This window comes from Haliotis rufescens, unplaced genomic scaffold, assembly GCF_023055435.1.
Source record: "Haliotis rufescens isolate VD_foot unplaced genomic scaffold, xgHalRufe1.0.p SCAF_7, whole genome shotgun sequence".
Classification (NCBI taxonomy): Eukaryota; Metazoa; Mollusca; class Gastropoda; order Lepetellida; family Haliotidae; genus Haliotis; species Haliotis rufescens.
The window spans coordinates 13,949,676-13,962,889 of record NW_025964361.1 but is presented as its reverse complement, the minus strand read 5'-3'; the positions used below and the strand labels follow the sequence as shown (position 1 = coordinate 13,962,889).

General features: G+C 37.5%; 1 protein-coding gene across 1 annotated transcript; it reads right to left on the bottom strand.

The window, feature by feature from the left end:
* Window positions 1-1,569: 1,569 nt before the first annotated feature.
* LOC124141904 (acid-sensing ion channel 1-like) lies at window positions 1,570-13,007 on the bottom strand. The gene is made up of 8 exons (XM_048387722.1): window positions 12,813-13,007; window positions 11,164-11,725; window positions 10,792-10,890; window positions 8,895-9,075; window positions 8,498-8,557; window positions 8,002-8,164; window positions 4,197-4,288; window positions 1,570-3,927 (listed from the first exon to the last, which is right to left on the bottom strand). Exons 1-8 carry the CDS (start codon window positions 12,968-12,970, stop codon window positions 3,776-3,778), a joined length of 1,467 nt encoding a protein of 488 aa, XP_048243679.1. The 5' UTR covers window positions 12,971-13,007; the 3' UTR covers window positions 1,570-3,775.
* Window positions 13,008-13,214: the final 207 nt, after the last annotated feature.

Below are 13,214 nucleotides of genomic sequence, written 5' to 3'. Positions count from 1 at the left end.
GCCATATTAACAGCATTAGAGTACATAAGTAAACAATCCAAACATAAGCAATATATTTTATGTTTAGACTCTCTTTTTTGTCTTCAGGCAATTTAAAACAGACATAAACATCCGCTTTTAATTGAAATTACTGAATTATTATTTTGTTTAGTTACTGGCCAATGCAACATCGTTTTTTTGTTGGTTACCCAGCCATGTAGGTATCATTGGGAACACAATGGCTGATGCTGCTGCAAAAGCAGCACTCAACAAATCTGTGACCCCACCTTGTATCCCATACATCCATATCAAACCTGTAATTAGATGTTACATCAGAGATCTAATGCAAAAGAAGTGGGACACCCAGGTAGGTTTTAATAAATTACATGAAATTAAACCAAATATCGGTTACACCTGCTTGGGCTGTCAGTCCAGATTTGAAGAGGCCATTATGCGACGATGTCGTATTGGCCATAGCAGGTATACAAATGAATATTTATTAAATGGTGAGGATCCTCCGTTTTGTATCCTTTGTGATGAGAGAATCACGGTCCAGCATGTCCTGCTTGACTGTATTGATTTTCCACCACGAGGGATCAGCATTTCAAAGTTTCATCATTCAATGATCTTTTTAACATAAACTCTCATCCAATTCTTGGATTTTTGAAAGAAATTGAATTAATTGATAACTTTTGATGTAGAAAGTGATATATTTTATAAACTGGTAGTATATGATTACGAACTGCGATTGTTAGTGGTTTAAGTAGCGTAAAATGATTGTCCCCTGAGAGAGTACGTAAGCCCACAGGTTTTTAATCGTAGATTATTTGTTTGTTTTAATTTTGTCTAAACTCCATAATCACCAATAACTGAAGGGATGGTGTAGATCCTGCCGAGGTCCATGCAGGTAGCAAAGATACTGTAAGTCCCCATGGTCCCCGGCATGGTGGCCTAACATTAGGTTGCTGGTGATATAAAGCCCAATTTTACGTTGTATTGTATTGTATTGTATTGTATGAATAATCAAGTTTATGATATCTTTACTAGTTTTAAACCTACATCTGTGATAATCTCGATCTTTTACTGTCCTTTGTCGACAGGTTTGTATTCTAAATTGATGTATTGCATAATTTGATATAGTCACTTTATGGCTGAAATATTGCCGATGTGACTTTAAATATTACCTCACACACTCACTCATGACTCTCGCAATACGTATCTCATCTCATATTCGCTTCCCATCAATTATTGCTACTGTTATCTGCCGTTATATGTCAGACAAAACAAAAATGAGATGAGTTACATCAGTCCTTTTTTACTTATTTATAAATAACGTCATAATATGGGACTGAGCAGAGGCTGAGGACGATCTTGTTTCCCACCACAAAACGCCAGAAGCTCTAATTTGCAACATAGTCAAGGGGAAATCTCATGCCATAGGTTTGGTTCCTTGAACCGACAGACTAACAGTCTCATTGTGTATTTCAGGAATGATCAGCAAGATTCAAGCTTCATCACAACTGATATCTTGTTTTAACCAGTATGAGCAAACATCGGTTGTTAAAACAAGCATGAGGCAAAGAGGTCCTATTCTTTATTAATTCATGAAAGTCGAAAATTAATGCATGTAACCGATGAAAATGTACATCGTTCAAGTAATATGTTTAATAATTGCAAGTCGACGAGGCAAATACTCAATCTTAGAAAGGGTGCAATGTGTATATAGTTATGATATACGTGTGCATGTATATACATTTGGGCATGCAATTGTAGGCAAAACTCTTAATTTGCAACGCCGTGATATAACTGGAACACTGTTAAAAGCGGCGTTAAACCCAACTCACTCACTCACTCACTTAATTTGCAAATGTTGTTCCTTAGAATTACCTGCGCACCTATTCGTTGGATCATCACAATGACGAATAGTTATTGTAAACTTGCAATGGTATGTTTATTCGAAGATAAGGATTGACAATGGATTGCAACTTAATAAATGTCACCTTGATCCCTTCAGCCTACTCTCACATCGTCAACTATAATCATGATCACATCCTAATCCTGTAGTAATTACCAATTGTATCTACACATTGTTCCTTAATTTCTATACAGCAAGATGTGCAATGGTTTTATATTTCCTCATTATGATTGTATTTTAAATGTGTCTGTATGGTTTATAATACTTCTGTATGCGGAGGATACTATCCTGATGTCAGACAATGCTAGTGATCGCAAGTATACCATGAATATATTTGCACAGTACTGTACACAAAACAATTTGGCTATAGCTATACATTCGAGTAAAACTAAAGTTCTTATATATATACTTGACAACACAAAGAAAAACTAAAAGACGTGTTTAAGCTATGTGACGATGTTATTTTACAAAACTAAAACATATTTTCAAAATGCACTGGCACAAACTGCAACCCAAGGAAACTTAGGTATCATCACTTACTCATAGAATGTCATTTGTAACTCTTCGAATCAACGGTAAAGCCAATTATGTTTTATGAGTCTTGAGTTTGGGGTTTTAACAACTTATATGTTTCAGAAAATGTACAGTCACATTATCTAAAACTTATATTGCCAGTCTTGAAAAAAATACATCTTTCAAAATGTTATATGGAGTATCGGGGTTGTCTCCTTTCTATATTGACATCACAAACTACATATTGAGTTCTTGGTCCAAACTTGCACAAAGTAAATCTAATAAGTTGGCTAATATTGTATATAAAATGGTAAAATTAAATTAAGAATCTGAACATTATAAACATGAATGGATTGACTTTGTGAAAAATTACCCGAATAATTTGGGTTTCAGTTATATATGGCAAACCCAAAATGGTTTTACTAGGTTCTCGACAAATAATGATATTTCCTCAAGATTTCATGATTAATATCTACAGGTATTGAGAAACGAAATAGAAAATACTTCAAAATGTACTACATATAAAGTATTAATAATTTTTTTCATATTCATATTTTTAAGCATATCTTCACATTTTGGATAATGAATATATAATACCTGAACTGAACTGAACTTTGTTTACACTATGGCCGCTATCAGCGGCATCAGAGGTACAACATTATTTCAACAGCATAATACATATACATATAAATATAGAATATATACAAAAATATCTTGGCCGAGCATGCATGCATATTTATACAGATTTACTATGACCAATAGGTCATTTTCGAACTTCAAATCATCGACTTCCATTTGAAAAATGCAGATGGAACAAATTACAGTTAACAAATAGATTACGTCCATTATGTGATACAAGAGGTATCGGTGATAAGTTTCATTATCTATTAATCTGCCCGTTTCTTAAAGAAGGGAGGAATATCTGTATCCGTTTTTATATTCGTTAATATCCCAACATTCCGAATTTGCCTTGAAATTTGTCACTAACAGTGCAAAGTAACTTGTGTAAAGTTTTAATGCAAAGATTTAGATAGCATACTAATATATGTCTGGAACTATTATTTACTATGTTGCAAAACTGCGTGTACTTTGAAGTTTGTACTTGTACTGTATATGTATATGTTCTTTTAATGGAGCACGGTCTAAAAGTAATAAAGTTCAGTTCAGTTCAGCAATCAGACCCTTAGCTCCATCCTTTGTCATCATTTGTGCCTTTGTTGTTATGGGTCATCTCTAAGTATATATGTAATCTTAGTTTGCCGGTACCAACACTTGAACCGAAACATCGCATTGAAAGAATAAAGAAGTTGCAAGTCAACCCGGTCCGGTCTTCAATGATATCGTCTAAATGCCACGTATTGTATTTTTTCAGTGTTGAGTAGGTTTGATATGCTTGACTTCGCCGCCATGTTTACATCTTCTGAAGAGGGTCACACAAAGAATGAGGAGGAACTCTCCCAGTTCTGTGAGAGTCAGGATGCTGGCTCCGAGACAGATGCCCATCTGACCTCCCAGGTTACCTGGCAGCACAAAAAAATGTCAAGGTAAAGGATTCCCTGCATGATAAGTAAGACGCTTGCTTATGAATATCTAACATAAACGAATGGACATATTGCGTCTATATTGGTTTGCAAGCTGTCTCAACACAGGTACCTCATGTATAGCATATACCATGGACTGGATCATGCCATTGATATATTCCGTTATCGTTGTACTTCCCAGTGCTTACGTGACTGATGTAACTTTGTAATACAAGTGGCAGCACTTAATATGTCATATGTGTACTTACCAATGATAGTCTCAGTTGTGTACTGGGGAGTTTGCTCTGTCGAATGAACCAGCAGGTTCTCATAGAAAATCCTAATTTCAAGATAGTTTTCTCTGAAATTATATAATAATAATGTTGGTGATAAAAATAGATAGATTTATCGTAATACGCTTACGATATATCGTAATCACTTGATACTGGTCTGTCATCTTGGATGTTCAAACGGGCACATAACGTGTCAACTGAAGAGTTATGGGTCAAAGATGTTCACTTCACCAGTTTAGATTTGCTCGGTTATTGTTTAACGCCGCACCTTTCAAGAGTCCAGCTATATGACGACGGAAAAGGAAGCTGCAGTGAGTTATACAAAACAAATTGACGGATTCCAGATGGCTGGTCAATCTTGTACCAAGTTTAAGATGCCTTTCGAAACTCGGCAAAGGTGCAAGATTCAATCGATTCAGGCACTCTCAATCATTGCACTGTTAATTACAATGTCAACGTACAGTTATCTCCTAAAACAGACGTTGATGACGGAGTCGACTTGCAAGGTTAAATGGGGTAATGGAACTTACAGGACGTAATCTATTGTATATCTGCAAGTATCACACGGATATATCTATACTGACCAACAAAAGTTCCTGTGACATTGAATAAGATTTAATGCAAAGTTATGTTTTTTTTACAAAATCTGAAACAATTTCGGTTTGCAACAGATAAAAGACTCCTGTAAGTGTTCAAATGGTTTAATTTGCCTTACTGACTTCAGAAAATGCGTGATTTGATAAAAAATCATGAACATGCCAAAATGTAATTTACAAATCAACAGCGTGTGTGTCCACCTCCTTCGTCTCATGGAATGGACCAGGCGTCGCACAAAGTCCTGTGTGATATCTGTCCATATCTGCTGAAGCATGTTTCGAAGTTCCTGGAGTGTCTGTGGAACACGTGGTTGACGTCGAAGGCGCCGATCAATCTCATCCCACATGTGCTCGATTGGTGAGAGATCAGGGGAGCGAGCCGGCCAGTTGATGACATTCACGTTGTTTAGTTGAAGAGATTCCTGAACAAGTCGAGCAATATGAGATGCGTTGTCATGTTGAAAGGTAATACCTCGGCCATGACGACGCAAAAACGGTAGAACAACAGGGCCGATGATTTCGTCGCGGTAGCGCTGTCCATTGAGATTTCCCTCTACCACTATCAAACGGGTCCTCTCTCTGGCTGTAAACCCACCCCATACCATAACGCTGCCGCCCCCAAAACGATCTTCTTCCATGAAACAATGATTGACGTAACGTTCACCTCGACGTCGGTACACTCGAATCCGTCCATCGCTGTGGCTGAGGTGAAAACGAGACTCGTCAGAGAATAGAACTTGTCCCCACTGCATGGCCGTCTAGCGTAGAAGCTATCTGCATCACTGTAGACGTGCTTGAGGGTGGTTTCCTGTCAAAATGGGACGTCTGGCGGGTCTTCTGGCGACAATCCCTGCACATCTGAGGCGACGACGTACGGTTTGTGAAGATATTCCTCGAAGGCCAGGGATGCTTCTTGCAGTGATTGTTGCTTGCTGGAATCGATTTCGTAGGTGTGTTGTTCGAATCCAATTGTCTTGTCGATTATTGGTTACGCGTGGTCTGCAACTCCGAGGATGATCTCTGACTGCAATCGTCTGTTGCCAACGTTGCCATAAACACCAAATGGTGTTTCTGTGGACGTTAAGTTGTCGTGCAACATCACGTTGACTCGATCCTGCTTCAAGCATACCAATGGCTCGCAGACGCTCATTTTCGGACAGGCGTTGCATTTTGTAATGTTGAAAAATTGCGTAATTTTGTTGTTTTTCTGAGTGGTTGTTGTCAGCAACATGCTAAACAATGCATATGGAATTCCGTTAACGAACATGTTTTTGTACCCATTCTTGGGTAGTGAAATGCATGGGGCTTGCATAAAAGTCAACTTTTGCATGGAATGCATGCTTTTCTGTAGCAGTTGCGTTTTTTGTGACTTGACTCCATTCATGTACTACAATATTGAAAACCAAACTTTACTTGTTTGAAAAATACACTAAAATATTGGTGTCACAGGAGCTTTTGTTGTTGAGTATATTTCAGTATGTGAAGGCAACAGGCTTTTGTATACATGCATATGGCAATGTACAAACGAGTATGCACTACATTCATGTAATACATAACAGATGGACATTACACATATTACATATTGAGAATTGTATTTCAGATTTCTTTATAAACTAAAGATATAAGATTTTTCCACATTTTCATTCTACAAACACGTTGCTGTGAAATATAACTAACCATATTTGGGCTTGGAGATGATAACAGTATGCCAAACCTCTTTATATTTGGGTATATATAATATATTTGATTTGAGGTACATTTGTTGAACATAGGCTCGACATATTAGCAAGTAGTGGAATTCATCGTTCTATATAAGTTGCATGCCTTATATTTTCTATATTCCCGCGGAATATTAAACTGCCGTCCACGCGCAATTCCTAAATTGTGACAGCTCAGCCGAAATCGTGTAAGTACTATGTTCACCTTGCATGATTAGAAAGTTTGTAGATAATCTTCACATTCTCTGTTGACTACGTCGCCTGATTAGACCCGGGGTCGAATAGGTCTTCAGCAACCCATGCTGCCGTAAAAGGCGACTGTGCTTGTCGTAAGAGGCGCCTAACGGGATCAGGTGGTCAGGCTCGCTGACTTGGTTGATGCATGTCCTCGAATCCCAATTGCGTGTGTCGATGCTCATGATATCAATCACTGAATTGTCTGGTCCAGACTCGATTACGGACAGACCGCCGTCATATAGCTGGAATATTGCTGAGTGCGGCGTTAAACAACAAACAAACAATCAAACAAACAAAACGTCGCCTGATTAAGAGGCTTGACATAAGTTCTGCTTCTTTGTATAGTCGAGTTTTAGGGTCGTGATCATGTAAAGGTATAATTAGAAAAAAATTGCTGATATTATCGGTATCGCTTCTTTCCAGCGCATTATCATTTGCAGAAGCATGGGGGAATGTGCTAATGATAATGACCTGGAAAAAAACGTTACCCTTGTAATATAAGGGTTTATGAGAGAAAGTTAAGAATCGGGATGTAAAGCGACGATCCTCAGATCCTGACCACACGTGCCTTAGTCAAGTAATAGCCTGAAAGCACGTAGCGGCAAAAATGCAAAACGATAGTTATGTACGTTATATTTAAAAATACGAAATAACTGTGAATTATATGTTATTAATGAATGAATTTGTGGTGTGTTTGTTCATGTTTACAAAATTACACTCTCCACCGACATAATTTGGGTAATATGAGCGACGATTCTAAAGTGGCCATTCCTACCAGCACAGTTATAGTTCTTTCATACTGAAAGCTTCTGAGATCTTCAGAAACAAAGGTTTATATTTCCGCGGAAGGAGTTATATCCCCCTTGACCAACACAATGCATTACAATAAACAATGCAGTCGAGTCACGATGACACACCATCAATCAGGTTATCGATTGTCGCCTATTCATTCAAATAAAACAAATGGTTGGTTACCATACTATTTTGTCAACTCACGATCACTTGATATACACAGCAATATCCGAAAAGTGACGTTGACTAGCGACGTATAGGATGAGACTTTCCAATGATTGTTTCCCTGTTCTCTGCAAGTATTCTGCTGACATCTGTTAAGCATCTCTTGTGATTAAGATTCAAAGTTTGGATTTAAAACAACAGTGATCGGATCCTGTGCAACGTTCCATAGCAAAGCAACATAATATATTACTGAATTGCACGTGAAATAATTACCTGACATATTCCTCATCTGGAGCTATTTTAAGATACAGGAGCATGTTCACAGAGACATCTGATGGGTATTTTGAAGCTGATACCTTAACATCATATGTCGCGAATGAGCAGGGAAGTTGACAAGCACACGATTTCCGAATCGTCGCATTCCTCATCACAAATCCTGAAATGTGAGGAGTCATACCTTAATGCTTTCTTCATCTTTGACAAGATAATAACGATTATGATCCTGTGATGCAATATGGCAGTAGTGATTCACAGAATGCCAGTGTATATCAATGCATGGTACAAACTTATATATAAAGTAAATATATACACGCACACACACACACACACGTACATACATACATACATACATACATACATACATACATACATACATACATACATACATACATACATACATACATACGAAACAGATCCTCCTTTCCCATGCCCATATCAGTAACATACGTGGCAAATAAATGTATGAAATAGGATGCAGTTTCGTACTTACCATAAACTGGATTATAGCAGTTCGTCAAGTTATAAATAGAACAATATTGTCCAATAGTTCCTGCAAATAAAGACAAGCACGATTGAAAATCTCACAAATCTCACATTTTACATATGTCATACGAACACAGTGTTTAAGTGGAATCCCTCACACAGTAATATGCATGCAGGCAAAATATGCTGAAAGTGTATTTCAGTGGAAGACGAAGAACAATGGTAAAAGCTCGTCAAATAGTGTTTACCTTTTAGCCTTCAAGTACTAAAAGTCATATCCGTTTTACTTATAACAACTGGAAAGGATGATAATTCCAGTAAAAAATGCATAACAAATATAGAGATAATAACATCATCGAAGAAAACTCATTCTTATTTGTATTTCGCATGATTTATGAACTTGCCATTATCGGCAAATGCGATACAGCCACATATGTTGTATGTTATCTTTGTCATACACTCTCGTAGACAGTTTTCATATGTGTAGGTGTCGAAGTACTGCAGGGTGTTGTTAAATGAAGGCGCCAGCGTGTCCACACATGTTCGGTTCTTGAAGGCCTGGTAGGGCGGAGGTAAGTACTGGTACTGTAACAGAACATGACATGTTATTTACGAGGTTTGGTATAAAATGAACTATTTGTGTTCAATCAGCTTGTTCAACTAGTTTTATTAGTATACCAATCAGTTTGTTCAATCCTTTTCAATCCGTACTGTTCTTCTTACTGTGCACCTGACTTCTTCCAATTATCTTTGTGCTACTTGTTATCCAATAATTGTTGTTAATGTTAATCTGCTGCTAATCACATCCTATCATATATATATATATATATATATATATATATATATATATATATATATATATATATATATACCTCTCGTAACTTGGTTGAAGCACTCCAGCCTGCTAACGATTATGAATCGACATCGAAACGTCGCTAAATGCAATAAACCAGAAGTTTACTATTTACTAGGTTGTATGTCTTGTTATTTTCTGTGCTGAATTGTAAGTTCTGCTACCTTATTGAAATAAAGGGTTGAGGTTCAAATTCAATTTTTATACTGCTGATTATCACACCCCACCGTTACCGTGCCTTGTGTATGTGAACCGGTAGGTCAACATATTTTCAAGACAGTCCATCGTGTGAAACAATGTGATGGTGAGGACATCCAGGCAACCTGCTACTAACGGGAACGGGAACTCCGAAAGTGGATGTGAGAGAGAATGAGAAAATGGATATTCTTGTTGTGTAATTTATACTTAATGTTGTAACAAAGTCGTAAACACTGTTTATTCTATTTAGTAGGAAATTCAAAATGAAGGTAAATGGTGGGCGCAGACGCTATCAGTTACCTCGTTACATCACTCCAGGCCACACATATTCCCTCTGACATCACCAGCACGTGGAAGTAGGTCTTGAAAGGCTACCTTATACTCTATAGAATTAACATAGGCCGGAAGTGGTCTGGTGCTGTCCACAACTATTCTATCTATGGCATGATTACATATTCTTTGCGTATTTAAATATATTATGTGATGATGACATTTATTTGTTATTATTTTCAATTCCCACATTTATCGCACAAGCAAAAGTAATATGAAATCATATAATTGATGTCGTCCTTATTCATGATATACAGGCTACACTAACAATAATTAATTAATAAAGCATGTATAGATTTTTTTATAAAATATAACCAGCGTAGGATAAGGATTTATGATTGAATAAAATCTTTACAAATCCCAAGACATATCTTGTGTAGTAATATGTTAATAATTAACTACCAGATGAATGAAGATAATTTATTATTCATGTGATTACATAAACACCAATTATGAATACAGGAGAAATATCTGCCAGTAATTTATCCAAGCTCAAGTTTTATATCAATTCCCAATACTTCGAAATCTTCATTTGTAACTCATTTCAAGGTCTATCGTTCCTTCAATCAATGAGAGACGTCATATTGTTCCCGAACCAAGTAGATACGTCGTGATCGAACTGAAATACTGTATATAGCGGCGTTAAACAGTTACTCACAACAGCGAGAGAAATATATATTAATAAGACCACGTCACAGACAGATGAAAGTTGAAATGTTAATACAATCAGCAGCATTCCAAGACTACCTGCTAATACTCGAGTCAGAACAGGCCAACATGTGGTCAACAGCGATAAGAGCACGATTACACCCACCCACTGAGGTAACACGTATCAACCAACTCACCATTTCTGGCAAGCTTTTACCAGAATCATACACACTGGATTTAATATTCTGCGAACTACGATTCAAATGACGTACCGTTGATCTCTGAACAACAGCATTAGTTGTTGAACCTGGAGCTGCCAGGAAAGAGGTACCCGCAACATCGGGATGGATACGCGGATCGTGCAGGATAACCTTTAATAATTGAAGAAATAGTTGCTGACTATACACAAAATACCTTATAACGATTACGATCCAAATATAGTATGTATGTGGTGGAAAAGAATGTTCAAAATCTCAGCAAACCCATGTTATTCACAGTTAAGGAATTCATACTCAGTGCTTGTTCATTACTTGTTCTTTCGTCAGTCTACACACGATTTCCTGTTCAATGTTTAAGTGTAATGAAAAAATATCCGTTGAATACAAACTTTATTTCTGTGCCTTGTCATGTATCCTATAACGTACCTTTATCCCAGATGAAAGTTGATGACCAAGCGCATAGTTGGACTGATCAACTTTGACATAAAGAAGAAGATTGTTTTCTGATCCAGTTACTCGCACGTTAGTTACATCAGAAGCATTCCAGTTGAAAGTGGAACAGTAGCCTAAAGTGGTGAACACAGGTTTCATCGACGACCAACAAGGCCAATATGGAACACTATTCATCATACACATGTACAACATTTCTTCTGGGCTCATGTGAATGTTTTTCCACCAGTCCAGGGTCTGACTCTCTCGATAAATAGGCCGATCAAATCCAGGTTCGCTCCAGTTTAAGGGTCCTGTAAATGGGCCCAACAAACTGACTTTATTGAAGTATGTCTCAAGATGAGGATCAGCTGCTCTGACCTTGCTCAGGTTGAACGGACTCTGATTGCAGAAGGTGACAGCTGGGAAAGGCAGTTCCTCGAGCACCTCCACCTTCGTGTTGGTGATCACTGGGTATCTGTAGTAGTTCATCAGCTCCTTCGTTACAGAATAGGACATGTACGCTGACATCACCAGGACCGCAACTGTCCATGTAACACTGTAATGTCAAAGTTGTGTACGTTGAAAATTGATGTCGGCGTATGTGTAACAAACTCCCTGTATTAGTTTCCATGAGAAATGGAACCTTGTTTATTCCTGACACAGGATATTTACCATTCCAAAATATACAAGCGTGGTAATGTCTTTATCATAAGTCATTCTTAAATTCTGTCATTAAAAATATAAATAATCATTTTGTCTCTCACAAACGGCATCTAAACATTGAACATTTTCCTGAAATGTGCATATTAATTTATTTCGTCACCATCTCGTGGAGTAGTAAGTCGGATATTAAAAACAGCCAATATAGTTCCAACTGTAACCTTCCTTTTAGACAGTGGCGTAACTACCATGTAGACAAAAAGACAAGTACCATTAGATAACTTTATAAGTTTGTTAGTGATCTCCTTTCGCGGCAAACCATCTTGCTTTTTATCAACGGGAAGCTACACTATTATACAAAACGTCACGTTTGTTTCGAGTTTCTCTCGGCCGTCATGCCGTTTGGAAAAGGGATAACTAAAAGCAAACAGATATCCTGCACAGCGACAAGGCAAATCTGTCATGCGAATTAAATGCGAATTAAGTATGCGTTACATCAAATGATGCATGTACTCCACTTTACGTGAAATCTCCACTTTATCGCAGCGTGAAACACTTTATATTGTCTTTTTATATTGTACCCATTTCGGGTATGAAACCATTGACGATCCATTGTTAGCCATCAAATCAATTACTCAGCAGTGACAAGAATATACCCGAAGCTCGATAATGTTTTTACGTTACTAAAAAGGGACTTACGAAAGACTAAATGCGTTTCTATAAAATACGGTTATCTCAGAATGTACATATTCAATACACATTCCATGATATCTGTATGCATTAAAAGTAGGGTTTAGGTGATTCATCACATTGTAACCTATACTTTCATGCCATGATTTTACACATGAATTGGGACCAAAACTGATGGCAGCAATACAGCTACTCTTACCACTACATTAAACTGACACGCCAGTGATCCATGTTATGTCCAATGTATTCAAATGTAGTCTCTACACTTAGGACATGTAATATATTCTACTCACCATCTTAGTCTGTAGTTATGTCCAGGTGTGAGTTTATTGATTCCATGGAAACCTGCATTCTGTGTGAAATCAGTCCAAAGACTCCCAATGTTGTCACTAGATGAAGATTTATCTGTCAATCCTACTCCCCTGTCCGAAGATGCAACCTTTGCTGACATTGTTACAACATGGTGCTGTACACTTTCACCGGTCGGCTGTCAGATAACTAGTGTGGTCTGAATGGTTCTGTCACTGTTGTCATAGATCTAGCAATCGATAAACCGTTGTTTACCCTTACCTTGTGTTCTTGAAACTGGTCAATGGGAAGGTTTCCATATGACCTGATGGCGGATTCAGCTGCTGGTTATGATGGTATAGTCCAGGTATTCTTTTAGAGCACAGCAAGAAATTGTTTGTCATTAA